Here is a 26,251-nt window from a genome sequence, read left to right on the forward strand (position 1 = left end):
TTAATCCTGGTACTTGGGATGGCAGAGGCAGGTGGATCCTCTGTGAGTTCGAGGCCAGCCTGGTCTACAGAGTGAGTTCCAGGACAATCTCCAAAACAATACAGAGAAACCTTGTCTTGAAGAATCAGAAAAAAAAGAAAAAAAATATATATGCATATATATATATATATATATATATATATATCACTGGGTGTGGTGGCACAAATCTGTGATCCTAGCTCTCTTGATGCTGAGGCAGTCCCTCTGACATCCACATTTGTCCACACATGTCGTACATGCACCACATACAATAAATAGATAAATGTTAAACAATTTATACAAGGGGGAGTTATCGAGCCTCTTGTTGGATCTCTGCGGGCCAGCTGGGTTTTTCTCTTTCCATTAACTGAGACCTTGTGTCCTTTGTGCTTTCGCCTCCAAGTTGAAGCCCTGTTGGCTCTTTTCTTAGTGATCTATGGGTGCTCTTTGTACATCAGAGGAGTCTTCCCTGGACTGATTTGTGAGATGTAATCTTCCACTGTTCTGCATTTTGTTTTGGTTTTTACTCTGATTAGGGGATTAGGTTGGGTTTTTCACAATACAGAAATATGTGTGTGGTGGTTTTGCATGTATGTGCCTCTGTGTGTGTGTGTGTGTCCGTCCATGTGTGTGTGCATGTATGTATTTGTGTGTGTGTGTCCGTGTGTGTGTGTGTGTATGTGTTTGTGTGTGTGTGTGTGTGTTTGTGTGTGTGTGTGTGTGTGGTACATGAACCAACATGGAAGAGGTCAGAGAAGAGCATTAGATACCTTTTCTAACACTCCTTACCTTATCCCCTTGAGATATGGTCTCTGCTGGAATCTGGAGCTCCCTAACGACAGGGTTTTTCTATGCAGCCCTGGCTGTCCTGGAACTCTTTCTGTAGAACTCATAGATCCACCTTCCCGAGCACTGGGATTAAAGGTGTACGCCACCAGGACCAGCATACATTTTTTTTTTTTTTTGGTTTTTCAAGACAGGGTTTCTCTGTGGCTTTGGAGGCTGTCCTAGAACTCACTCTTGTAGACCAGGCTGCCTCTGCCTCCCGAATGTAGTCTTAATTCATTGATCTTTTCTTTAGAAGTCTCAGATTTGCTGATATACTTAAACGGACTTTCTCCAAGTTACCTTTTTAAAAATCCTCCCACGGTTCCATTGAAATATATGTTTTGCTACATATGAAATATTACACACATATATTTATTTTGGTGCTAGGAACCCATTCTCTATCCATTTAGCCATGCCTCTAGCCAAAACATGACGTGTTTTGAATGATGGTATAGTATGTCACCATATGAGAGGACTATAATTAGCCAATCCCCTATTGCAGAATGTTTAAGCTATGTTTTCTTTTCCACTACTATGAATTATACAGCAGTGAGAAACCTATACATGAATTTTCAACTTTCCTAGGCTGAATTCCCGAAAGCCACCTTCATTACCAACCAGAGAGCAGGGTAGCCCTTCTCCCACAGCAGGGCTCCTCTTAAGACCAAGACACCCCCCCACCCACCCCACCCACTCCCCCACCCCAGCCACACCCCACCCCACCCCAGCCACACCCCCCACGCACACCCAGAGTCTGAGGTGGGAGAGGCAGGCCAGCATGGAAGACCCTCTCTTGGCCTGACTGAGTCCATCTTTGATTTGCCAGCCACACCATATGTGATGGAGGAAGTAGGCGGGCATGAGTCTGAAGGAGAAAGGAAATCTGAAATCGACCCTCAGGCTCTCCAGGGCACACTGCTGACCTTTGCAAGCAACTCACAACTCCCACAACTCTACATTCCAATAGATTTGTGACCAGGTTTTTAAGATCGCAGCAGCAGATCTGAAGAAGCAAGGCACTGCCTGGAGGCACCCTGGCCCAGATTTCCTAAGGAAGGGCAAGGATGAGAGGAAAACACGGCCAGGCTGGGCAGGGTGTGGCTCAGAGGCAGAGCACTTGCAGTGCAGCCCCCTGGCCACCAGTGTGGTGTGTCAACTGTCCAGCAACTCCGAGGGGCGGGAAGGAAGAGCTGATTTAACTATTTACAATCGCTGGAAGTCTGAGATCCTGGAACTCATTCGGCTAATGTGGTAGGCACCAATCTCCCCATAGATACCCTGATCCCCCCGGGCTACCCAGAACCTGGGAAAATGCAATGCTCTGCATCTAAGGGTAATTAGAGCTGTGGGCAGATTCAATTGCTCAGGAATCCCACTTGGAACAGGGAGATTATCTTGAATTATATGGGCGGATCCCACGGGAGAGGTCAGTCAATGTCCAAATAACAAAGCCGAGAGGCAGCACCTGCCATGCCTGGCTTCAAAGACAGAGGTGGCCGCGAGCCAAGGAATGTGGGCGCCTCTAGCCCCTGGAAAAGACAAAGATGCTCTCTCTTAAAGCTTCCAGAAGGAACACTACCCACCAACGCCCCGAGTTTCAGTGAGTCTGATTTATAGAAAGGTAAGTGAATAAGCGTGTGTCTTTTTAAGTTTGTCTTATTATAGCAGCCACAGGAAACTAATACAAATGCTACTTTGTGTTGCCAATAAAAAGACGCTCAGAGAGGGAGTGCCCTGGCAGATACATACAGCATCCAGAAGCAGAAAGAGCGTGCACTCCAAAGCGTAATCCTTTGTTTGCCAGATCCTTCTGATAACTTTTGACTTCTGGTGTTAGCCAGAGCTTGGCCTGGAGAAACTGAGGCAGAAGGATTAACCATTCAAGGCCAGTCTGGACTACAGTGAGTTCTAGGTCAGCCTGGATGATTTAGTGAGACTTTCTCTCATTTTTTTTAAAGGAGAAGGGCTGGGGGTATAACTCATGTCTGAGCACTTTATTTAGCGTGTATGAGACATTGGGCTCAATCCCCAGTGCCAGAGGAACAGGAAGGAGGGGGGAGAGAAAGAGGAAGAAAAAGTTGGATGGGACTGGTGGAGAGTCCCAGCACATGGAGAGTACGGCACTGAAGCAGGACTGCTGCTAGTTTGGGATTAGCCTGGGCTACATAAAGAGCTCCCAGGCAGCCCGGGCTGCACAAATATGAGACCCTGATGAACGAGGGAGAGGAGAAGGGAGGGGGAGAAAAGGAATGGAGAGGAAAAGGAGGAGGAACAGAAGGAGGAAGAAGAAAGATACAACAACAACAATATAAAATTGCGAGGAAAGCCACCAGGGCCGTGGAGATTCTTCTGCAGGCTGGGGAGGCCGGGAGCCCCTCCCTCCAGCTGCAGATGTCTCCCAGATGTGGTGGGCGGGACACTGGGACAGGGGCGTGAAGTGTGGGTGGATGAGGGCGAGAGGTCCGGGTCTGGCGCGCTAGGGGCCCGGGCCGCACCGTCGGGGGACTGCTGTTCGCGGGCAGGCAGGGAGGAGCGCGGGCGGAGCCGGGGGTGAGGGTGTGCGGGCGCGCCGGAGGGGGGGTGGTGGTGATCCGGGCGGAGCGGCGGTGGGCTCGGGTTACTTCCCTTTAACTGGCCCGGCCAGGCTGGCAGCGGCTGGGCAGGAGCTGCTTGGAGCAGTGCGCGGCCCCAGGCAAGTACCGGGCCGGGCAGCGACTGCGGACTGTGGAGGTTTGGGGACACCGGGCGGGCGTGGGGCTTGGCGTCCGGGGTGCAGGAGCTAACCGCAGCTTCTGCCCCAACTCAGATGGGTAAACTGAGTGCCTGGCGCTCCCGAGGCTGTTGGAGTGGGTCCCCGAGGGTGCCAGCAGTCTCCAGGTGTCTGCAGGGCTCAGAGGGAAGCCCCAGCCTTGATAACAGAAGATGGCCAGGCCTGGAGAACAGGGGGTGGCTGGTGCCCGGGGACGCAGTGGTGCCGGGGTCTTGGTGGAGAGAGGGTGGCCAGAGTCAGGGATATAGGGGAGGACGGGTGTCGGGGACTCACGGTGGACGGGGGTCGAGGGGATACTGGATGGTTGGGGCACAGAGATCTGGGGACAGTATGAACAGAGGGCGCGCTCAGGCCCAGGGAAGTCACAGAGTTCTGCTCTGCAGTCCCTCCCAGATGGGTTTAGAGCGGTGTCCCCGGCCCGGATGCCGGGCCCCAGCCTCTGTGAGGAAGTGTGAACTAGGCTTTATCCTCGTTTTTGCTACCTGGACTCCCGCTGGAGCCCACCTCACCCCATCCATGGGCATCCTTCCTGGAAGTGCGCCAAGTCAGAGGTGGCTGATCCTGAGCACACAGTGCTCTCCTGGGAGCAGTGCCGGTGACAGCTGGAGCTTGTTCTGCCTAGGGGTCTTTCCTGTCATCCCGGAGGGTCAGGGCTTTTGTGACTTAATGCCCCTCCATGCTCTGAGGATACCAGCGAGGTGTGCAGTTGGGACATTTCGGGGCACTAACTCACCCCTGTGGCTGACCGTGAGAGTAAGGTCTGGGGTGACAGGTGGACTCTCAGGACCTTGGCCAGTTCACTGTGACCGTGGCACCTGGAGCAGGTGGCCTCCGACTTCTGTCAGCGTGTGTGGCCAGTAACAAGGAGGTGGGCCTCCACTGCACAAGACGATCACAATTCTCCAGGGGGAGGGGCTGTGGCTCTGGTGTTCCGTGGAATCCTCCAGCAGTGAGCTGTGTAGTCCAGGTTGGCCTGGATCTCTAGGCAATCCTCCGGCCTCAGCCTCCGCCTCTGTGTTTGATTATGGGACTCTCCCTCCACCCCCAGGATTTGAACCTAGAACCATATGCTTGGTAGCTCTGCAGAGTACCTGAGGGGAAGCTGTGCGTTGCTCACCCCGAAGCCCCTTCATGCCAGAGTCCCCACAGGCTGGTGGCCTCTCAGCTCAGCCTGAGTCCTATCCTGAGGGACCCAATGGCGGCCTCATTTATACCTGCGTGGACAAAGCAAGAATCCTCTACAGGACTGTGTCTTGTAACAGCCCCCTGGGGGCTCCTAGCTTACAAGTATCACTTCCCAGAACAACTCCCAGTTCCTGGTCATGGTCTGAGAGAAGGAATCTGTCCTTCTTGTGGTTTTTAGAGCCACCTCCACCAAAGAAAGTGTGGGTCTGTATGATCAGCGCACAAGGTCCTCTGTTCCCAACCTCCGGGGACACTTCCCGGCCCACAGAGGCCACTTACCGTGGGTTTAATGCTGTTCCCACAGAATGGACAGTGTCCAGGGCTCCCAGAGGAAGCACCCTGGGGGCTGGCCCAGACCAGCCCAATCCAGCTGTGACATGGGAGTAGGCCATCTACTCTGGGACCTAGCTTCACCCTGGTCCTACTTGATGCTACTTTAGAGTGGGCAGAGGGGCTACACACTATCCCCTAGCTCTCCCCTTGGCCAGCCCCACAGTGCTTACACCGGAACTCAGGATGAGATCTCTGGAGAGGAATCGTGAGCCTGAGATGTGGCATGGAGCACAGACTATCTAGTGTACCTGTGTGTGTGTGTGTGTGTGTGTGTATGAGTGTGTGAGTGTGGGTGTGTGAGTGTGTATGAGTGTGTGAGTGTGTGGGTGTGGGTGTGGGTGTGAGCGAGTGTGTGAGTGTGAGTGTGTGAGAGTGTGGGTGTGTGAGTGTATCCTAACAGTGCTTGGCAGTTGAGACCTGCCAGGTGGGATCAGTCCTCGTCCCTGGGGTAAGCAGTAAAAGGAAGGCAAGAGCCTGCTCACCTGCAGAAAGGACCTAAGCTGAAGCAATGGTACCCCCAGATCAGGCAGGGCAGAGTGCTATTTCTCCAGCAGTAGCAGCTGGGCAGGGTGGTCTCAGGCCGCCTTAGTATCTCAGTTCTCATCTGAGGTATGGCGTGAGCCGTAAATCAGAAAAAAAAGTAACTTAACACACGACGTCAGGTTCCTTATTGCTCACCAGGCTGAGCAGCATGAGTTGGCTCTGAGAAAAACATGAAGCAAATGACCTATTGGGTGATGGCAAAGGCGGCTTCCATGCGGTGTCAGAGCCCAGGATGGAGCGAGCCGGGTGGAGGGCGAAACTATCCCCGAAATCAAAGGCCTGACTTTCCTTGAGGGCCTGAGCTACTGTCTGTCATTTTTGCGGTGGTGAAGTGCAGGCTGTCTGTCTGTCTGTCTGTCTTTTGCTGGTGCTGGCCTGGTGTGGAGGCTGACACAACCATGATCTTTCTGTAAGTGACAGGACGGTAAAGATGTGACCCCCAGAGCACAGGAGTGTGTCGCTAAGGGACATGACAGGGTTGTGATGTTTGAACTTGATGAGGAGAGGGAAGGTATCCCTGGCCTATGGGGCCAGAGTGAGGAACGGGAGCAAAGGCAGAGCCATAGGAGGCCCAGGCGACTGTGGAAACCTAGCTCTTTGGATGCGAGAGGGGAGCAGCCTGGGGGTCAAGTTCCGAGATGGTCTGGAGGCCCCAGCTAGAGTCACGGTCTCGCTCTGAAGGCAGTGAGTGTGGTCTCACCCACACATGCGGGAAGATACCCGATGCTGGCAGGTCAGGGTGACGAGAACGCCACAGCCACCACTGCCTGCTGGGGTGTGGAAGCAGCGAGACCTGTGCAGAGGCAGGGGCTATGGCAAGGGACCTTCTTAGAGTCCCCCCAAAGGCGAGGAGCTGCAGAGTGTCTAGCCTGGGTTGGTGCCGTTCCTGGAGCTGTGCCTAATCCAGACACCAGGGTCCCTTTGCAGAGGAGCCCAGATTTTGGCCATCTGGCCCATGGTCCACATCCAAAACAAACAGGAAGAGGCTGCAGAGGCCCAGGCAGAACCTAGCTCTTTGTTTGGAGACCAGGATTAGCCGAATGGACTTGTGGGTCTGCCTGCTGTTCGGGTAGGAGGGGGCTGCAGGCCCACTTGGGGCTGGGGTGAAGGGGTATGAGGTGGGGGCACAGTCCCGGGGTAAAACCGCTGCTGCTGTCGAGTGGCTCTGGTTGGAGGAAGCCTGGGGCCCATGTGAAACCCTTTGAGGCCTCAACCCTATTTCTGCAAGCTGGGGCACCGTTTTGTGCGCCTTAACACCAAGTTTCCCACTAGTGCCCTTTGGCCATCAGCCCAGGCCTGACATGTAGAGCTGCTGTTCACTGAGACAGAGTCACTCTGGCCCCAGATTGAGGCCCCGGGGATGGGCTGCCGATTGTGGGGGAGCCTGGAGAGTGCGGCCACCCTTGGCCTGAAACGTAGGCAGTCTGAACCAGATAGCTCAAACGCAGATCCTGGCCTTGCTAGCCACAGCAGAGGGCACCTCTGCTCGCCTGTGCCCACGCCTCACCCTCCATCAATTCAACACACCTCCTCGAAGGCCACGGCACAGGGTGGCAGGTGGCTGAGGTCCTGGAGGGTCCGATGGGCTGGAAGGGGGCTCAGAGGAAGAAGGGTAATTATCCTCTAAAAACGCCTTTTTGGCAGGGACAGGATGGAGACAAAGGGCTGGAGGACTTCAAAAAGGGGTTTCTTCTGGAATGACTCATTCAGTCACTCAATCGCATACATGGGCATCTACCCACCAGACACATATGGATGGAGTACCTACTAGGGTCAGGCAGAGCCAAGTCCGGGGGCAGGACAGCTAAGGCCTTATCCTTACAAGCCTGAAGTTCACAGCTCACATTACCAGTGAATGGAGTAGTAGCTCATGCTTTAGGTACAAGGATCTGCAGAAGAGATGCATGGTGCTAAATCCAATCCACCAGGGCTGGAGCTTCTGGTCAGGAGGGAGGGTAGCTTCTCTAAGACTTGAAGAGCCAATAGACGCTAGAGTTAGAGTGAAGAGCAGTCTGTCCAGGCAGTACGTACAGCACGTGCAAAGGTCCTGAGGTAGAGGGGCTGGATGAAGTCTGAAGACCATGTCTGTGTGTGTGTGTGTGCACGCGTGTGCGCACGCGTGTGCGTGTGCGTGTGTGTGCGTGTGTGTGCGTGTGTGCGCGCGCGTGTGTGTGTGTGTGTGTGTGTGTGTGTGTGTGTGTGTGTGTGTGTGTGTGTTCCTGGGCTGAGGGAGGGTGCAGGCTGACTTCTGCACACGGTGTGTAGGCCCCTTAGGAAGGTGGAGCCTGGCTTGTATGGAGCAAAAAGAAGGCTTGAAACAGTGGAATGCAGTGGGCTGATGTGTGATGAGTAGGCTTGAGGACACGGGAGGAAGCAGGGAATTCATGAGAACACAGCAGGGTCTGCTGACTGCTGTGAGGAGATGGGGTGAACTGGGTGTTGGGGTGAGCATCAGACAGTGTTGCGGTCTGAGAGGCAGGACTGGGGAAGGAGAATGTTCTAGGGGCAGGAGGGCCGCCGTGCTAAGCTTCTGCGGTGGGATGGTCCATGTGCTTCCTCTTTAATATGTTAGGCAAAACTGAGGGGGATTACTGGTACTCATGAGGGGAAGCTGTAACTATTTTCAAGAAGGGAAGAAAGAGAGATAGGGAGGGAGAGAGGGAGGAAGGAAAAGAGATTCATTTTGCTTCCCTTGGGGAGCTGAGAGGAAAGGATTTGGGCAGGAGAGAAAGGGAGAGAATCTGCAGAATGCCCCAAGGGGTCCCTGGCACCCCTCAGGGAACCCAGCCCAAAGGTGGATGCCCCAGTTGGGAATTGTCTTCATTCTGCTCTGCCTGTCCCACCTCTTGGGCCTGGTGATTCCTTTGCAGAGTCTAACTTTAACCCCCCTGTTTCTGTCCCCTCCACTTGTGCTTGCAGGTAGATCAGTGTCGCCTGCCTTCCCCTCTGCCCTCCGGGTGCCAAGCCTGCAGCCTGCAGCCTGCCCTTCAGCCCCAGCCCCGCCCGACACCCCCCACCCTCCAGGCCACCTGCAGCCTGTAACCAGACACGGTTTGCTCCCACAAGGCACCCCCACCCCAAGCCAGCTTTGCACTCTGTTTCATTTCTGATCTCTCCAGAGCCTGGGCAGAGAATACCCCTATCTAGGCTAGCGACCTTTGCCTGAGCCCTGGTTAATATTTGCCCAATCCAAAGGCAGAGGGGCCCGCCCCCTGTGAGATATAAGCTGGCCCGGGGCTGCTCTGCTCCCAGCTTGGCCTGAGCCACTCGGAGCTACCTGCTCACCAGCATCATGGCCAAGGGTTTCTACATTTCCAAGACCCTGGGCATCTTGGGCATCCTGCTGGGTGTGGCAGCTGTGTGCACCATCATAGCCCTGTCGGTGGTCTACGCTCAAGAGAAGAACAAGAATGCAGAGAACTCTGCCGTAGCCCCCACCTCAGCCACCACCACCTCAACCACCACCACCTCGGCCACCACCACCTCGACCACCACCACCTCTACCGCCACCACCTCAACCACCACCACCTCTACCGCCACCCCAACCATACCTGCAGATGAAAGCAAACCTTGGAATCAGTACCGCCTGCCCAAGACCCTGATACCTGACTCCTACCAGGTGACTCTGAGGCCCTACCTCACTCCCAACGAACAGGGCTTGTACATCTTTGAAGGTAACAGTACCGTCCACTTTACCTGTAACAACGCCACAGATGTCATCATCATCCACAGCAAAAAACTCAACTACACCCTCAAGGCAGGCCACATGGTGGCGCTGCGAGCCCTGGATGGTTCCCAGGCCCCTGCCATCACCAAAACCGAGCTGGTAGAGCGCACCGAGTACCTGGTGGTACACCTGGGGGGATCCCTGACCAAGGGCAATCAGTATGCCATGGAAAGTCAGTTCCAGGGGGAACTGGCCGATGACCTGGCTGGCTTCTACCGCAGCGAGTACATGGAGGACGGCATCAAGAAGTAAGTTCCAGGGCCTGGGCACAGGCTGGGATGCGGCTACATCTGGGGACCATGGAACGGGGGCTGGAACCTTCGGGAGACCGCAGTAGCCTTGTTTCTCGTCTGTAGTGTGTGTGTGTGGGTAGTTTCTGGGGTCACCGTCTTCCACAGCCCAGGGATGTGGACTGGAAGGATGCCTTGGATGGACAGGATCACTGAGGGTAGAGAAAATTGTCTGGGATGACCCCTGAGCTCACGCAGGCATGGAGCCTGCCAGGGTTTGGGTGGAGTCTGGAAGCTTTGGTCTCCCATGGCAGCTTGTTGACCAGGGTCCGGAGGCTGTCTGGGGTTGGGTGAAAGGCAGGAAGGAGGTGGGGACAGCCTTCCATGCATCCTTTCTTCTGTCCCCTAAAGAAACCCTCTCTAACTCTCTGATTTGGACAGAGTGGTGGCCACAACGCAGATGCAGGCTCCTGATGCCCGGAAATCCTTCCCCTGCTTCGATGAGCCAGCCATGAAGGCCATATTCAATATCACACTCATCCACCCCAGCAACTTCACAGCTCTGTCTAACATGCTTCCCAAAGGTGAGCCTGGCTGCCCTGGGTTTGCTCTGGACGGGAGTGCAGAGCAAGAAACCCACACACTTACATGTCCTATGCTCAGGTTCCAGTCCCTTTCAGGAAGACCCTTCCTGGAACATCACAGAATTCCACCCCACTCCCAAGATGTCCACGTACCTGCTGGCCTACATTGTGAGCGAATTCAAATATGTGGAAGATGTCTCACCCAATAATGTCCAGGTATGGAACTGGGCTTGTATGTCCTCGGATAGCACTGGCCCTGGCTTGAGGGACCTACTCAGATTTTCGCAGTACTAGCTTCTGAATTATTAGGCTGTTTAGTCCCAGCTCCAAGTGATCCCAGGCGTCTTAAGTACTTCCCAGTCTGTGTTTGGAATGCATGGGGAAATCACAATTCTGCTTCCTTAGGGAAGCTTGTGACCGTAGGAGACACGGCATTGCTGGTTTGTTTTGTTTGTTTGTTTTCTGAGTCAGTTTCTCTGTAGCTCTGCATTGCTGGGTTTTTGTTTGTTTTCTACACTATGGGGATTGAACCTGGGGCCTTGTGTATACTATACAAGAGTTCTAAGTCTGGTTTATATTACCAACCCCTTTTTTAAAAGCCCATTTTAAAGCGTGCTTTTGATTATGAGTATGAGTGTGTATCTGTATGCGGGCACATGCTCAGGAATGCAGATGCCTGTGGAGACCGGGAGGAAGTGTCCGATCTCTTGGGGCTGGGTTACAGTGGTTGTGAACCACCAGACCTGGGTACTAGGGATCAACCCTGGGTCCTCTGGAAGAACAGCAGGCATTCAACCTCTAAACCCGCTCTCCAGCCTCTTAGATTATTTTCTTTGAGACAGGGTCTTTGAGACAAGTCTTCTGTCTGTCCTAAAGCTCACTGTATAGACCAGGCTGTCCTAGAATTCACAGAGATCTGCCTGCTTCTGGTCCCCGAAAACGAGGATTAAAGTTGTATGCCACTATGCCTGGCCCCCTTTTTAAAATTTAAAACAAGTTTGTTTTGTGTGTGTGGGTGTTTTGCCTACATGTAAGTGTCCTAGGGCATCAGATCCTCTGGAACTGGAGTTACAAATGGTTGTTACCTGCTATGTGAGTGCTGGGAATTGAACCAGGTCTTCTAGAAGAGCAGTCAGTGTTCTTTTTTTTTTTTTTTTTTTTTTTTTTTTGGTTTTTCGAGACAGGGTTTCTCTGTGGCTTTGGAGGCTGTCCTGGAACTCACTTTGTAGACCAGGCTGGCCTCGAACTCACAGAGATCCGCCTGCCTCTGCCTCCCGAGTGCTGGGATTAAAGGCGTGCATCACCACCGCCCGGCACTCAGCCTGCTTTCTTATAGAACCCAGGACCACCAGCCCAGAAGTGGCACCACCCACAATGGGCTGGACCTCCCCCGTCAATCACTAACTAGTTTGCTTACAACCCAATGAGAAATGGAGGCATTTTCTCAATTGGGGTTCCCTTCTCTCAGATGACGTTAGCCTCTCATGTTGACATAAAATTAGCCAGCATAGCCATTGAGCCATTGCTCCACCCTTCTGTTTTAAATATTAAGATAGAGTCCACTAAGGCACCAGGCTGGCCTTGAACTTGTAACCCTCCTGCCTCCCCAGTGTTGAGTCTATAGGCATATGATGCCATGCTCAGATTTCTCAGTTTAATCTAGTTGGTTCCCATCCTGATTTATCATGGACTCACTCTCCTTAGGATCCCAAACCTGACCTCTTCCCTCTCATCCTGCAGATTCGAATCTGGGCTCGGCCCAGTGCCATCGAGGAGGGCCATGGTGCTTACGCCCTGAGTGTGACAGGCCCCATCCTGAGCTTCTTCGCCCAACATTATGATACACCCTACCCTCTGGAGAAGTCTGGTGAGTGGCCATGGGGTCTTCATGGGGAGGTAGTGCTAGGATCCCATCCATGCCCTCCCGCTGACACGTGGCTCCCCTCCACAGACCAGATTGCCCTGCCTGACTTCAACGCCGGAGCCATGGAGAACTGGGGCCTAGTGACCTACCGAGAGAATGCCCTGCTCTATGATCCCAAGTCCTCCTCCATCGGCAACAAGGAGCGGGTGGTCACCGTGATTGCTCATGAGCTGGCCCATCAGGTATGGGAGAAGCAAGAAGGAACGGAGGCCTTGGAGTGCCCAGGCCTCCCGTGCCTAGCAGACAGTCAGCACGTGGTTAGATGCTATTAACGGTGGATGGCAAGGCCCGGGAAGCTCAGCAGACTCATCTGTGTCCCCTGCAGTGGTTTGGTAACCTGGTGACGGTGGCCTGGTGGAATGACCTGTGGCTGAACGAGGGCTTTGCCTCCTACGTGGAGTATCTGGGTGCTGATAGTGCAGAGCCCAATTGGAATCTGGTGAGCCACCACTCTGGGAATTGGGCCAAGGTGGGAGAGTGGACTGCCCAGGCTGCCCCTCCTGGGCCGGTCTCCTGACGGCGTTTGGGGACTCTGCAGACAGACCTCATAGTGCAGAACGAAGTGTATCGAGTGATGGCCGTGGATGCTCTTGCCTCCTCCCACCCGCTGTCCAGCCCTGCCGACGAGGTCAACACGCCAGCCCAGATCAGTGAGCTGTTTGACAGCATCACCTACAGCAAGGTGCTGCCTGGCCTCTTGGAGGAGTCGAGGGGAGAGGGGCGGGATCTATCCCACAGAGGGCCTCAGCACAGCTGCTGCTCTGGGGGTGTCGGTCCCTTGTAGCCAGCTTGGCCTTCTGAGCTCCCTCTCACCCTACTCCAGGGAGCTTCGGTCCTCAGGATGCTGTCTAGTTTCCTGACAGAGGACCTGTTCAAGAAGGGCCTTTCAGTGAGTACAGCTCCAGGCGGTCCCTCTGCGAGGTGGCTTTCCCTTAGCACAGCCTTCCGCAGCCCTGAGAACCACCCGACCCTGACCAAGATTTGTCGTCCCACAGTCTTATCTCCATGCCTTCGAATACTCCAACACTGTTTATCTGGACCTGTGGGAGCACCTGCAGAAGGTGGGTAACGCTCACATTCCCTGGGAACAGCGTGTGGGAGACTATGCAAAATTTGGGAGCCTCAGTGATGAGTCCATATAATGGGTATAAAGGTGGCTCCTTAAAGAGGGTGGGTAAGACCCCTGCTCCCTGTCAGCTCAGGTCCTTTTTTTTTGAAAATGTTTTTAGTGGGTTCTCCCATCTTGTTTCTGAGGCAGGGCCTATCTTTTTTCTGCATGAACAGTCGACTCCCCATCTCATCTTAGTGCTGGAATTACAGATGGTTGCCAACACATTCACCTTCCCCCCTTCACCCCCAGAGAGAGTTTTTCTGTGTAGCCTTGGTTGTTCTGGAACTTGCTCTGTAGACCAGGCTGGCCTCGAACTCAGAGATCCTCCTGTGTTTGCCTCTACAGCATATCCTACTGGCCTGCACCACCAGGGCTGGCCCACTTGAGCGGCTTGCTTAGATGCACTGTGGTGGGCCTTGTGTCACTTAGTGCTGAGAGCTTGGACTTGAGGGCGCCTACGCCCACACTGCTACCTCCTCCCTACCCTCCTTTTCCTCTTTCTTCTGCCAGAACTTTGGAGCCAGCCGTTTAACTGACTCAGCACTCTCGGCTGCCTGTGCCCTGTGGCTCTCCCTACCTGCCACGTCCAGAATCTTGGATGCAAACTCTGACGCTCTGTCCTTCCCTGCTTCACATCCCATCCCCCAGCTCCCAAGGCCCCCTGCCCTCCCCAGAGGTCCCTCTCCTTCCTGTTTCTCCTTAGGGCTGGAGTCCAGCCTCCCCGTGAGCCTGCGTCACTCTGTGGTCCCCATCCCTGCTTGCCTCCCAGTCTTCTCGGCAGACTTTGCCCACCCCTCCTCAGCCACACCCACCTCTCCCGTTAATGTTTCCTCCAGAGTCCTAGGGCCCTGTCTTCCTGCCCAGTCACTCCCTGGCTGCTGTTGTGTCCTCCTGGGCCCCAAGGTCATTTCACTGGGGAAGGGATATCACAGAGTCACAGCTGGGCAGGTTCCAGTGCCCCCTCTCCCTTCTCCCTGGTCTGTTGCCCCGCCCCCATTCCGGCAGCTGACCTGGTGGAGCCCCATCGATCTTTCCTCTACCTTCCCGCCCTCCAGCAAAGCTTGACCCCCTTCCCTTCTCTGTCTTTTGTGGCTCCAGACTCCCCTGCCTCCACTTTCCCTTCTGACAGTGCCTCCGCTGCCCAGTTTTCAGGGGTTCACGGCTTCACTTATTAGCAGACGTCTTTGGCTTTTTGCTGTGACTACAAAAGCAGGCTCACACATTTGAAAAAAGATGAAAAAAATCCATGAAAACAGTAACACAGGCTGTGGCATTGGGGTACTTTTCCTCCACACCCCACAGCCCTGTCCCTTGCTCCTGCCTTTTCTCTCTCTGCTCCTCTCATCTCTAACATTCAGAAGGTGCCCTGGCCGTGGGCCACAGCTTGGGGGCACACACAGATGTACCATCAATGTGGAGTGAGCTGGGGGCATAGACTTCTCCAGCTTGCTCAGCACCGGGCAGACGATGAGAGGCAGAGCAGGATGGGGTCCCTCGTCCTCTGCCCCCTGCCCTGCATAGGCGGCACCACAGGCCTAGGCTGGCCAGAATCTGCAGAGGCTGCCTGGGTGGTAGGCACTGGAGGACGGTGGTTTGACAGTCACACTGTGCCCCTCAAACAGGCGGTGGATAACCAGACAGAAATTGAACTCCCAGCCAACGTGAGCACCATCATGGACCGCTGGATTCTACAGATGGGCTTTCCCGTTATCACTCTGAACACCACTACAGGAGATATCTCCCAGGAACACTTCCTCCTTGACCCCCAGTCCAATGTCACCCGCCCCTCGGAGTTTAAGTGAGCACATAGGGTCACCAAGGGCTGGGTCCCAGGGAAGGGTGGGCCACAAGGAAGGAGGATCGCGTGGAGTGATGGTGACACTTGGTACTGGTGTTGGACCATCACTGGGCACCTGAGAGGGGTACCCATGGTGCGCCCACGAGTTGCCCATCATCATCTGCTGCCCCGGGCCTCTCTCTGCAGCTATACTTGGATCGTGCCCATTCCGTATCTCAAAGGTGGAACACAGCAGGACCAGAAGCTGGGTAACTACTGGCTGGACACCCAGAAAGGTAATACAGCCCTGCCTTATCTGCTGGCTCCTGGCCCATGTTCTGGGAGGGGGGCTGTGGGGGAGTTGAGCGAAGATTCCCTTCTTTATTTCACTCAACAAATGGAGCTGATGCCTTTGTTCCCAACTTCACCTTGCTTCTGTGTAGTCTTGGACAAGTTACATCCCTCTCTGGCCTTCATCTTCTTTCTATCAAGTTGACTGTATCTGCTCCATTAAGCTGTGTGAGGATTACAGGAGAGAATTCCTGTAAACTGCTTAGGACAGTGACTGGCAGGTACAGTGAGCTGCCTTATATGACCAGGCACTGAAGAATCGGAGGTGAAGACCAGGCACTCACAGGCAGGAGAAGGAAGGCAAGCAGTTAGAAACATCCAGGAACCCCCCTGACAGCCTAACTGTAGAGTCTGGCTGGGGTGGCTGGGGTGGTGAGCCAGGAGTCGGGCTCAGTTCCACGCAAAGGCCCAGAGAGTGAGCTGCACCTATGCAGGGTACCGGTGGAAGTTGGCTAGGCAAGATAGATGCTGAGAGGAGGCTTGGGGTCCTTCATGGCCTTCTGGTCCACTCCACTCAGCCCTGACCTCAGCCCTGCTCCACAGACCAGAATGCCAGCTTCCAGACCTCTGAGGACGAGTGGGTCTTGCTGAATCTCGGTGTGACAGGCTACTACCAGGTGAACTATGATGACAACAACTGGAAGAAGATCCAGAAACAGCTGCAGACGGACCTTTCTGTGGGTACCCTCCCCCCCCCCCGTGGTATGGTGGACCATCAAACGGCAAGGTCTGTCCCCTATCGTAAGCCCAAAGTCACACTGTTTCCCTTTTTTAGGCTATCCCTGCCATCAACCGTGCGCAGATCATCCATGACTCCTTCGACCTGGCCAGGTGAGTGCCCTCCTGACTGAGACAGAAGCCTGTGACTGATGGCGACTGAACCCAGCTCCCCCTGCTGTCCTAGACGCCACCAGGTGCTATGCCAGGGGCTACCAGAGCAGCTTCCTGGGGTCCCACATGACCATTCCACAGAGAAGAACTCTGACAGTGTAAGAATACCTTACTCCAAGTGTCACAGCAGCCACCACAGGCCCGTCCTGCTCTACCGTCCTCTTCCCACCCACAGCAGCAGCTTCCCAGAATGCTGTGTGTACCCCAGGCCTGCACTTGGTGCTTACAAACAAATTTGGGATGAGAAGGACAGAGAGACCCTGTCTCAAAAAATAAGACGGAGAGTGATGGAGGAAGACACACACCCAACATTGGCCTCTAGCCTCCACGCTCAGATACATTCACACAGGCACAAATGGACACATCCACAGGAACACACACACACAAATAAAAACAAAAAGAACTTCAGCAGGATTGGGAGCATGGAGTTCTGAGCTCTGACTCTTTTGAGCAGTGTGTCTTTGGGGAAGTCAGTATACATCTCACCACAGGTGACGGTGCACACCTTTGATCCCAGCATTTGGAAGCAGGTGAATCTCTGGTTTCAAGGCTAAGGCCAGTGTGGTCTACATAATGAGTTCCAACCCAGCCAGGGCTACACAGAGAGATTCTGTCTCAAAAACTAAAAAAAAAAAATAATAAAAAGACAAAACAATTATCACAATGAAAACTAATAAAGTGAGGATACTAGGAAAGAAAACATGACTGGCAGTAGATTGAGGTGGGGCCCCACTGGTGGCACCATAAAGTACCTGTGTCACGTCTTCCCCCATGGAAAATATGAAGGCGTCAGGGGACCTAGGCTTGGGTGTGTCCTTGAGAACCTGATAGGGTCTCCAGGGTGTAGCTGGGATGGGTGGGTGCTGACTGGGCCTTCCTGTTTGTCTCCAGTGCTCAAAAGGTGCCCATCACTCTGGCGCTGGACAACACCCTCTTTCTCCAGAATGAAACTGAGTACATGCCCTGGGAGGCCGCCCTGAGCAGCCTCAGCTACTTCCAGCTCATGTTCGACCGCTCCGAGGTCTATGGCCCCATGAAGGTATGAGTTGCTGCCACCCCGGTGTCTGAGTTACACCACTGGGAAGTCAACAGGTGCACTACCTGTCCAAGCTCTTTCCAGAAAATAGGTGAGGGAGGGGGGAGCTGGAGAGGTGGCTCAGAGGTTAAGAGCACGGGCTGCTCTTCCAGAGGACCTGAGTTCAATTCCCAGCAACCACATGGTGGCTCACAACCATCTACAATGAGATCTGGTTCCCTCTTCTGGCATCCAGGCGTACATGCTGACAGAACACTGTATACTCTAGAAGGAGCAGGCCCCCTGCCCCCCAAATGAAGACAAGATTCCTAGCAAAATCCACCAATGTGAAATATGAGAAATTAATGCTTTGGGAAGGCCCAGAGAGGACATTGCCCTGGAAGGCTAGAGGCCTGTCTGACCAGCCATGTGCCTTAGGTAGCTGTACACAGCAGTACTGGTCACCGCAGCCCATCCCCCGGACTGGCAGTGAGGCACTGGTCACCGCAGCCCATCCCCCCGGGCTGGCAGTGAGGCACTGGTCTTACAGGCTTTGGCACATTCATAGCATGGCCTAGACATGTGATGGTTCCACTGGAGAGACCAAAGATGTGGGAGCTGGCTCAGCATGAAGCCACACCCATGGATGTCCATTGCATCCTTCATAAAAGAGCAGACAGCAGACACAGAAATGCTTAAGTGTCTGCTAGCTGGGATTGGCTGAGCTACACTGTGATGCTCATTTGGTGGAAGGTTCATAGCTCTGTAGACCACATTTAAGAGTTATTGTTGAGATTTGATTGGTTGATTATGTGTGTGCGCAAGTGCTCTCCAGCTATCTTTTATATTTATACTTTTTATCTTTTAAAAATTTTTTTGGTTTTTTGAGACAGGGTTTCTCTGTGGCTTTGGAGGCTGTCCTGGAACTCACTCTGTAGACCAGGCAGGTCTTGAACTCACAGAGATCTGCCTGCCTCTGCCTCCCAAGTGCTGGGATTAAAAGCGTGAGCCACCACCACACCACCACCCAGCTTTTTTTTTTTAATTAAACTTAAAAGCAACCCACTATCAGCATAGGATAGCAAATGCCTATTTGGCAAACAGAACTTTCTCGTGATTTCCGGGATCCTCCCAAGCTGGGTACGGTGTAGTGCAGTCACAATACCAGCGTTCAGCACACACCTGGTGTCCGTGTTCCCTTAGGAGCCAGCTGGAGTGCTGTGTTGGCACCCGTGTCCCCTGCCTAGTAAGGCTCCCTGGACTGATCCCTTAGCAGGGTCCGTGTATTCCCTGGGGTCTTCTGCCACTCCCAGGACTGTCACTCAGGCCATGCACAAGGCCCTGCTCTTCTGCTTGAGTGAGGATTGCTCTGCTTCCCAGGTCCCCTGGCTCCCTCATCCATTTCCTCTCATTCTGAGAGTTTGGGGCAAGGGTTTGTGAGGGAGGGTAGGAATGCGTTTTTTCTGCTTTCACACTGAACTGAGAATTCATCTGGGTTTGGAAGGTTTCTGAATTGGAAATCATTCCTCAGGATGTCTAAGGTCCGGGTCTGTTGACACCAGGATCCTCAGGTTGAGGTTGAAAAGCCCAGGGCTTTTTGTCATTCCCAGTTCTTGGTATGTGACCAGTTTTCCTTCCTGGAAGCTTCTGGGCTCTTGTAGCAGTCCTGGCGTGCCAGTCTGGGCCTTGCCAGCTTGGACATGGATATGCTGTGCCAGAGCTATCTTACTGTCCGTCCCTCTGAAGTTGCTCCCTGTCTTGTCCGAGTCATGTCTCTCTGGGGGTCTGAGTAATTCCACTTCTCTCTCTTGCCTGGGCCTGGTTTTTATGTCCCTCCGAGTTTAGCTTGGTGGCTCTTCACTCTCCCCCAGGGAGGGTCCCCTCAATGTTTGCCTCTCACCTTCAGGATGTTTCTATTCCTCGTTTCTGGTCCCAGCGTCTTCTCATCTCTCTTCAGGGTAGTAATTAGAGGGCTTTTGAAGTCTCTTTTTTCCCCCTCTGTTGACTTGTTTCATATGAGGTTTATGTTTGTTTTGGTCTCCTGTCAAGTTGGCGGCTGAGAGGCCTTCTGGGATTTGAGAGTGAGGCAATAAACAGTGATCCAAAGCCGTACCAGAACTGGAACAGAACAGGGGCCCACAAAAGGGCGTGGTGGTGCACACATTTATCCCAGCACTCAGGAGACAGAGATAGGAGGATCTCTGAGTGAGTTCAGCCTAGTCTACATAGCAAAATCAAAAGAATAGACAGAGGTCCTAAATGCTCTCTCAAGATTGTCTGCTGTCTCCGGCGTGGGCCTCTGCTGTGTGTAATGAAGCTGGCAGTGCCCCCTCGTGAGGGTCAGAGTGGGAACTGATGGAAGCCTCCACCTCCGACCTTGTAACCCTCTCACTGTGCGGGGCCCAGCACCCCCAGCCTCTCTGGCCTAGCACCTCCTGTGGATGAGGGCAGCTGCCACTGGACACGGGGCCAGGCTGGAGTCTGACTTACAGACTTGGATTCCAGCCTCTGCTCACAGCCCTGGCCTTACCCCACGCCCTTTAATTTTGAGCCTCAATACAGCAAGTTTGTCCTTCCTTCCTTCCTTCCTTCCTTCCTTCCTCCCTCCCTCTTTTCCTCCCTGCCTCCCTCCTTCCCTCCCTCCCTTCCTTCCTTCCCTCCCTCCCTCACTTCCTTCCTTCCCTCCTGCCTTCCTTCCTTTCCTTTTTCTTTTTCCTTTTTTTTTCAAGTCAGGATTTCTCTGTGTAGCCTTCACTGTCCTGGAACTCTGTCTCTACGTAGACTGGGCTGACCTCAAACTCAGAGATCTGACTGCCTCTGCCTCCCAAGTCCTGGGATTAAATGTGTGCACCACCACGGTCTGGTTAGCAAGTCCTTTTCTGCAGAAGCTTGGTGGCAAATCCTTCATCTCTGCCAGGCTGGGCCTGTCTCCCTCCTCACTTCCCAGATCCCCTGTGTTGGCATCACAGCCACCATAGCTCTCCTGTAAAACAAAGGCATGCTTGGGGAGGGGAGAGGTCCATTCCTTTACCGTTGGATAATGGCTTCAGTTCATCACAAAAGTCGGTCTGCCACATCAAGCCAGACTCTGCAAAGGATTTTCATTTAATGAGAGTGTGGGGCTGGTAGGAGGTTAGGTGAGAAGAGCAGCACCCGGGGTTAAACCCAGGCTAAGAAAGGAATGCACGAGGAGGGGAGGAACTTGCCAGTCTAAAAACCATAGTTTGGGTCCATTCTCTGTGTTTGCTTATGTGATTCCTGAGTTACTCGCAGTAAGACAGGGAGGGAGACCTGGTGTTACAGGAACAATGATGGGGGACAGAGCCGGTTAGGGCCGACTCTGGCTTTGAGCAGAAAGAATGCCAACCCCGTCAATTGAAACCCAGACTTGAGGTGCTGGCCTTGGGTACCCCCTGACCTCTCCCTGCCTGCCAGCACCCATTCAGGCCTACAGAGGCTGCTGGTCCAGGCGGTGGACCTGGGTCCTTGACACTACTCCTACATTCTTTCCCCAGAGTTACCTGAGGAAGCAAGTCACGCCCCTCTTTGAACACTTCAAAGATACAACCAGCAACTGGACCAATATCCCAGAAACCCTGATGGAACAGTGAGTGTGACTTTTGTGAGCTTGGAGCTGTCTGAGAGCTGGGAACACCACCTGGAAGTGTTCTCCTCTGGAACCTTCCATGTCTGACCACCAGCCAGGGAGAGAGCCCACCTAGGAGCAGGGGGTTTCTTGTGGACCCACTTGGCCTGTGGGCTCTTCTGGCCTCTTTTGAGTTTTGTGGGTTTCTTTGCCACAGGGACTTATGTAGCCCAGGCTGGCCTGGAACTTTGGATCCTTCTGCTCGGCCTCTCAAGTGCTAGAATTACAGGTGTGCACCACCACACTCATTTGTACAGTGTTAGGAATCAACCCTGGGCTTCTGAATGCTACGAACATCTACAAACTGAGCTACATGCCCAGTCCTGACTTCATTAAGACTCAAATGGAAAGCCCGAGGAACCAAGAAATCCCAGGCCACAGGCAGGAAGCCAACAGGGAAAGCCCCAAAGGGTCACGTGGACCACAGAGCCTTAGGCCCCTGGCTGTGTGTTGAGAGGACAGTCTCGGTGGGTGTCTGGGCAGGAAGTGCTAACCACATGTCTCCCTGGGCCAGGTACAATGAAGTCAATGCCATCAGCACAGCCTGCTCCAGTGGTCTCAAAGAGTGTAAGGACCTGGTTTCTGGGCTTTATAGTCAATGGATGAGCAACTCTACTAACAACCCGTGAGTGTTCCCCTCATCTGCCCCTGGCGCTAAATAGAGCCCCGGGCCAGTCACCGGCAACTCCTTGCTTCCCACTTTTCACTGATGCTCTGCTCCTTACTCCTCCACACCAGGATCCACCCCAACCTTCGGTCTACTGTCTACTGCAATGCCATTTCTTTCGGCGGCGTGGAAGAGTGGAACTTTGCCTGGGATCAGTTCCGGAATGCCACTCTGGTAAACGAGGCAGACAAACTCCGAACAGCCCTGGCCTGCAGCAAGGACGTGTGGATTTTGAACAGGTGAGGGCCTGCTCCCACCCACAGACTCAGCCAAGCCCATGCTCCTCACCAGCAGCTGGTGAGGATAGACAAGCTCAGAGCCAAACAATTGCTTGCCCAAAGACCACACACAGGCTGACTGAGCCAAGACTGGAATACAGGGTCAGGGTCCCTAGCTCTTAATGCTGTGGGCTCTGCTTTGAGCCTCCGGGCAGGGTCTCCTGCACCTGGTGAGCTCTCTCCCACCCACCCTGGTAGCCCTTTCGGAGGCCAGACAGGCACAGTTCCAGAGACCACAGGACACCGCGACCCCTGGACCCACGACAGCCAGTCACATTCTTTGCTCCATCAGTGTTAGTGACAGACAGTTCGGCTGAGTGTCCTTTAACTTCCAAGTGAGGAGTGGCCACCTTACCAGGTGTGAGGGCTGTGACGGCTGGAATTCCTTCCCTCTCTTATCTGTTCTCAGAGAGCTGCATGGCAGCACATACTTGTACGGCCAGTGATCCTGGGAGCCCTGTGCGGGTGCCTCAGTTTCCCTCGTGCAGAGGGGAGGTAGTACACACAGCTCTTCACACATTAAAGGGACGCTGAGTGATACAAGAGGTGGTGACTGTGTGGGCGACATCAGGCTCCCACACCTGTATCCGGGACTACGGTCCCCAAGTGGCCCCAGCCCTATTCTCCTGCCCACAGGTACCTGAGCTACACTCTGAATCCTGACTACATCCGGAGGCAGGATGCCACCTCCACCATCATCAGCATTGCCAGTAATGTGGCCGGGCAACCTCTGGTTTGGGACTTTGTCCGAAGCAACTGGAAGACACTCTTTGAGAAGTGAGTCTGATTGGGGTGTTGGACTATCAAAGGCCAGGCTGCACTCCATGCTGGACTTTCCCATTTAGAAAGAAAACTGAAGCCAGGAGAAAAATCTCCTACAAGGACAAGGAGTCAGGGACCTGCAGCCTGAACTGTGTTTAAGATTTACCTTCTGCATGTCCTGGCGGGGTCTCTTTGGGAACCTGGGATGTCATTTTGTTTTGTCTCCTCGTATCTCCCTCAAAATGGTTGTAGATCCCTGCCACCGCAGAGAATGCCCCTTAGGTCTCTGCCCCTGCCCCCCCACCCCGCCTGCCCTGCAGCCCCTGCTCACGCTCATCCTTCCCTCACCCCGCAGTTACGGAGGCGGATCTTTCTCCTTTGCCAATCTCATCCAGGGAGTGACCAGGCGCTTCTCCACCGAATTCGAGCTGCAGCAGGTAAGGAGCAGAGCTCTCCTAGCCCTGGGCTCTCCTAGTTTTCCAGTGGAAGGTGGCGGTTTCCACTCGCAGAGCAAGGGCGAGTAGAGAGACTTTGTAGATATTAATGTTTCCATTAAGAAAAACTCGGAATTTCAAAACTGTATTTATTCGCCGGGCGTTGGTGGCGCACGCCTTTAATCCCAGCACTCGGGAGGCAGAGGCAGGCGGATCTCTATGAGTTTGAGGCCAGCCTGGTCTACAGAGTTCCAGGACAGCCTCCAAAGCCACAGAGAAACCCTGTCTCGAAAACCCAAAACAAAACAAAACAAAACAAAAACAAACAAAAAGAAAACCAAAAACCAAAAAACAAACAAACAAACAAAAAAAACCCTGTATTTATTCATTGATTGATTGCCTAGGCTAACCCTGAACTCCTGGGTTCCAGCAATCGTCCTGCCTTAGCCGCCCGAGTAGCTAGGATTGTGCCCCTAGATTCCTGTGCACCTAGATTCCCTTACCTAAAAGCTGAGCTACAATTCGTGTAACACTCTAAGCGCTTTCTAGCACATTTGCGAGATTGTACAACCAGTCTTTGCCACCTATTCCCCAAAGACAACTGGCAGCTGCTAGCATTTCCTCCTTATTCCTACCCATCCCCCTAGCCCCTGGCAATCACTAAGCTACTTTATTCTTGCATTTCACAAAATTGAATCATGAAATTTTGTGACCTTTTTAATGGAATTCTGTAATATGTGACCCGTTCGTGCCGGCTTCTTTCCCTTAGCACCTAAGAAAAGCACATGGCTCCTTTGCATGGCTAAGTAGTATTCCATTGTGTAGATATACCACGTCTTGTTTATCCATTGTCAGCTGATGGACATTTCAGTCGTTCCCATTTTTTTTTGCTGTTATGAATAGTGCTGCTGTGACACTCATGCACATATTTTTATACAAACATATGTTTCTATTTTTCCTGGGCATATTTCTAGGAGTGTACTCCCTGGGTCATGTTTAACTTTCTTGAATAAATGACCAAAATGTTGTCCAGAGCAAATTTACTGTTGCAGCATTTCTGCCAGCAATGTAGGATGGTTCTAATTTCTCGGTGTCCCTGGGTGTTGTTGTGGTCTTTTCTTGATGACTGCTGGAGGGAGCTTACTGGCCATTTGCATGTCTCTGAAATAACCACTATTCATGTCTTTCGTCTGGTTTTAAATTGGGCCGCTGCCCTTTGTGGCTGTGTTGTTCTTTGTTTTGAATACAGACCCAGGATTTGCAAACATTTCTCAGGTGGTCATGGCTCTCGCTAGGTGTACAGTCGATGTCATATACTGGTTCTATATCATGAAACCTTGCTGGATCATTAGTTCTCAGTTTCCTTTTGTTTTTCTGGGGCTGGGGATGGAAGCGAGGGCTTTACACACGCTGGGCAAACTGTCAGTGAGAGGTAGCTCAGCCCGAGTTCTAACAGCTCTTTCATGGATTCCTTCAGAGTCTGTGCACGAAGTCATGGTGTCTGACTTGCAACCGTCTTCTACCCCTCTTTATTGTTTTGAAGTGGTGCGGTTGGAAGCCAGGGGCTCGATCATGCTTAGCAAGCTCTCTCCTCCTGCGATGCACCCCCACACCCACCCCCTTCCTTTAAAAACAAAACAAAACAAAGCTCCTTAGGCATTCACGCAACTGGATCATCTGAGATTCAGAAATCCCCGCAGTGGCTGCTCCGTGTGGCACCTGCTTCATTTGCTCATTACTGGGTTGAGATACTTGAGTTGAACTCAGGGCTAACTCATTGAAATAGTGCACAAGGAAGCCCCACACACCTTCTGAGCAGACTCCACCTGGGGCTGTGGTTTCACGGCTTCTGGGTGCTGAGGGGTCCGGCCCCTTACACAGGGAACAAGATCTGGTCTCCATCGCCAGGGACCTGTGCCTGGGGTGAGAGACAGGACTGGGAAACTCCCTTCTCCCGAGGCTGAGCTTGAGAGCCGGCCCTGATCTAACACTTTGTTTTCCTGGCAGCTGGAGCGGTTTCAGGAGGAGAACAAAGACACGGGCTTTGGCTCAGGCACTCGGGCTCTGGAGCAAGCCCTGGAGAAGACGAAGGCCAACATCAAGTGGGTGAAAGAGAACAAGGAGGTGGTTCTCCAGTGGTTCACTCAAAACAGCCAGTAGATCCCGGCCCTGACAGCCGCCTGGCTCCGTGCCACACCGACGACTAGCTCAGCAGCCTGTGCAGGGTCTCCGTCCTCAGAGCTCCAGACACCAGCATCCTACCCTCAAAGGCCCTATGGGGCCACCCTTGCTCCTGTCAGGCTGCTCTGGCACCCCCCAGCCCTTGCCTCTCATGCCAACTCTGCCCCAGGCCCAGGCCTCTGGGGCTGATCTCAGGGAAGCCCAGCTCTGAGGCCAGATTAAGACTTTACTGGACAAAGGGCAGCCCAGATAGAGTCAGCCTGCACACATTACCACTTTCTCCACAAGATCCAGAACCAAAGAATCATCAGGACACAAGATCTATATATATATATTTTTAAAAGAAAATGTAAATAAAGAATTTCTAAAGTGAGCTTCCAGACTTGTCGCTCAGTGGGAGATCAACACCGCGGTTACGGTGGCAGAGGCTGGAGAGGGGAGCAGGGGGCATCTGTAGGTCTGGGGGGTGGAGAAGGAGTACGCCTCCTGACTCCACACAGCTGGTTGCAGTCTGATTCCAAGGATAGGTTTCCAGGCACTGAGGAACCTCCTGGAGCTTGAGAGGGTGGATATGGTGACTCCCACGGGACCCACCCTACCAAACCTCAAGGGGGCAGAGTGATGGCCGTGGCCCTCGTATTGTCAAAGAGACCCTGGGCCCCTGGCACAACAGGGGAGGGTAGTACAGTAGAGACCCCAGACCTAATGCCGAGTCATGACCTGGGGCATGCACCTCCCCTCCACACTCCAGGGTGCATTTTCTAGGGGACCCCAAGGGCTGGGCTGAGGGTTAGAGGCGAGCAGGCCGCTGGGCGAGGAGAGCTTGGGAAGACTGGATGAACGGAGAGTGGCTGCAGATGAGGACGGCCTCTTGTGCCCGACACACACCGATCCCTGGGAATAGCAGATAAACACAAAAGCCACAGTTCTGTCAGTCCCGCACCAGGCTGGGTTGCCCGTGTCAATGTGCAAATCAGAAAGATGAGCAAGCCAGGC

The 26,251-nt window shown here is 53.4% G+C and overlaps 1 protein-coding gene across 1 annotated transcript; it reads left to right on the forward strand.

Annotated features, from left to right (window-relative positions):
• The first annotated feature begins 8,691 nt into the window (after positions 1–8,691).
• Positions 8,692–25,628, forward strand: LOC101825331 (alanyl aminopeptidase, membrane). Its single transcript, XM_005077792.4, has 20 exons — positions 8,692–9,652; positions 10,076–10,218; positions 10,298–10,434; positions 11,959–12,085; positions 12,170–12,324; positions 12,468–12,581; positions 12,681–12,824; positions 12,966–13,031; positions 13,138–13,203; positions 14,876–15,051; positions 15,238–15,326; positions 15,925–16,058; positions 16,157–16,212; positions 17,164–17,311; positions 20,803–20,894; positions 21,448–21,558; positions 21,672–21,839; positions 22,515–22,655; positions 22,996–23,077; positions 25,082–25,628. Exons 1-20 carry the CDS (start codon positions 8,970–8,972, stop codon positions 25,232–25,234), a joined length of 2,985 nt encoding a protein of 994 aa, XP_005077849.1. The 5' UTR covers positions 8,692–8,969; the 3' UTR covers positions 25,235–25,628.
• Positions 25,629–26,251: the final 623 nt, after the last annotated feature.

The sequence above is a fragment of the Mesocricetus auratus genome, unplaced genomic scaffold (assembly GCF_017639785.1).
Source record: "Mesocricetus auratus isolate SY011 unplaced genomic scaffold, BCM_Maur_2.0 Super-Scaffold_4256, whole genome shotgun sequence".
Classification (NCBI taxonomy): Eukaryota; Metazoa; Chordata; class Mammalia; order Rodentia; family Cricetidae; genus Mesocricetus; species Mesocricetus auratus.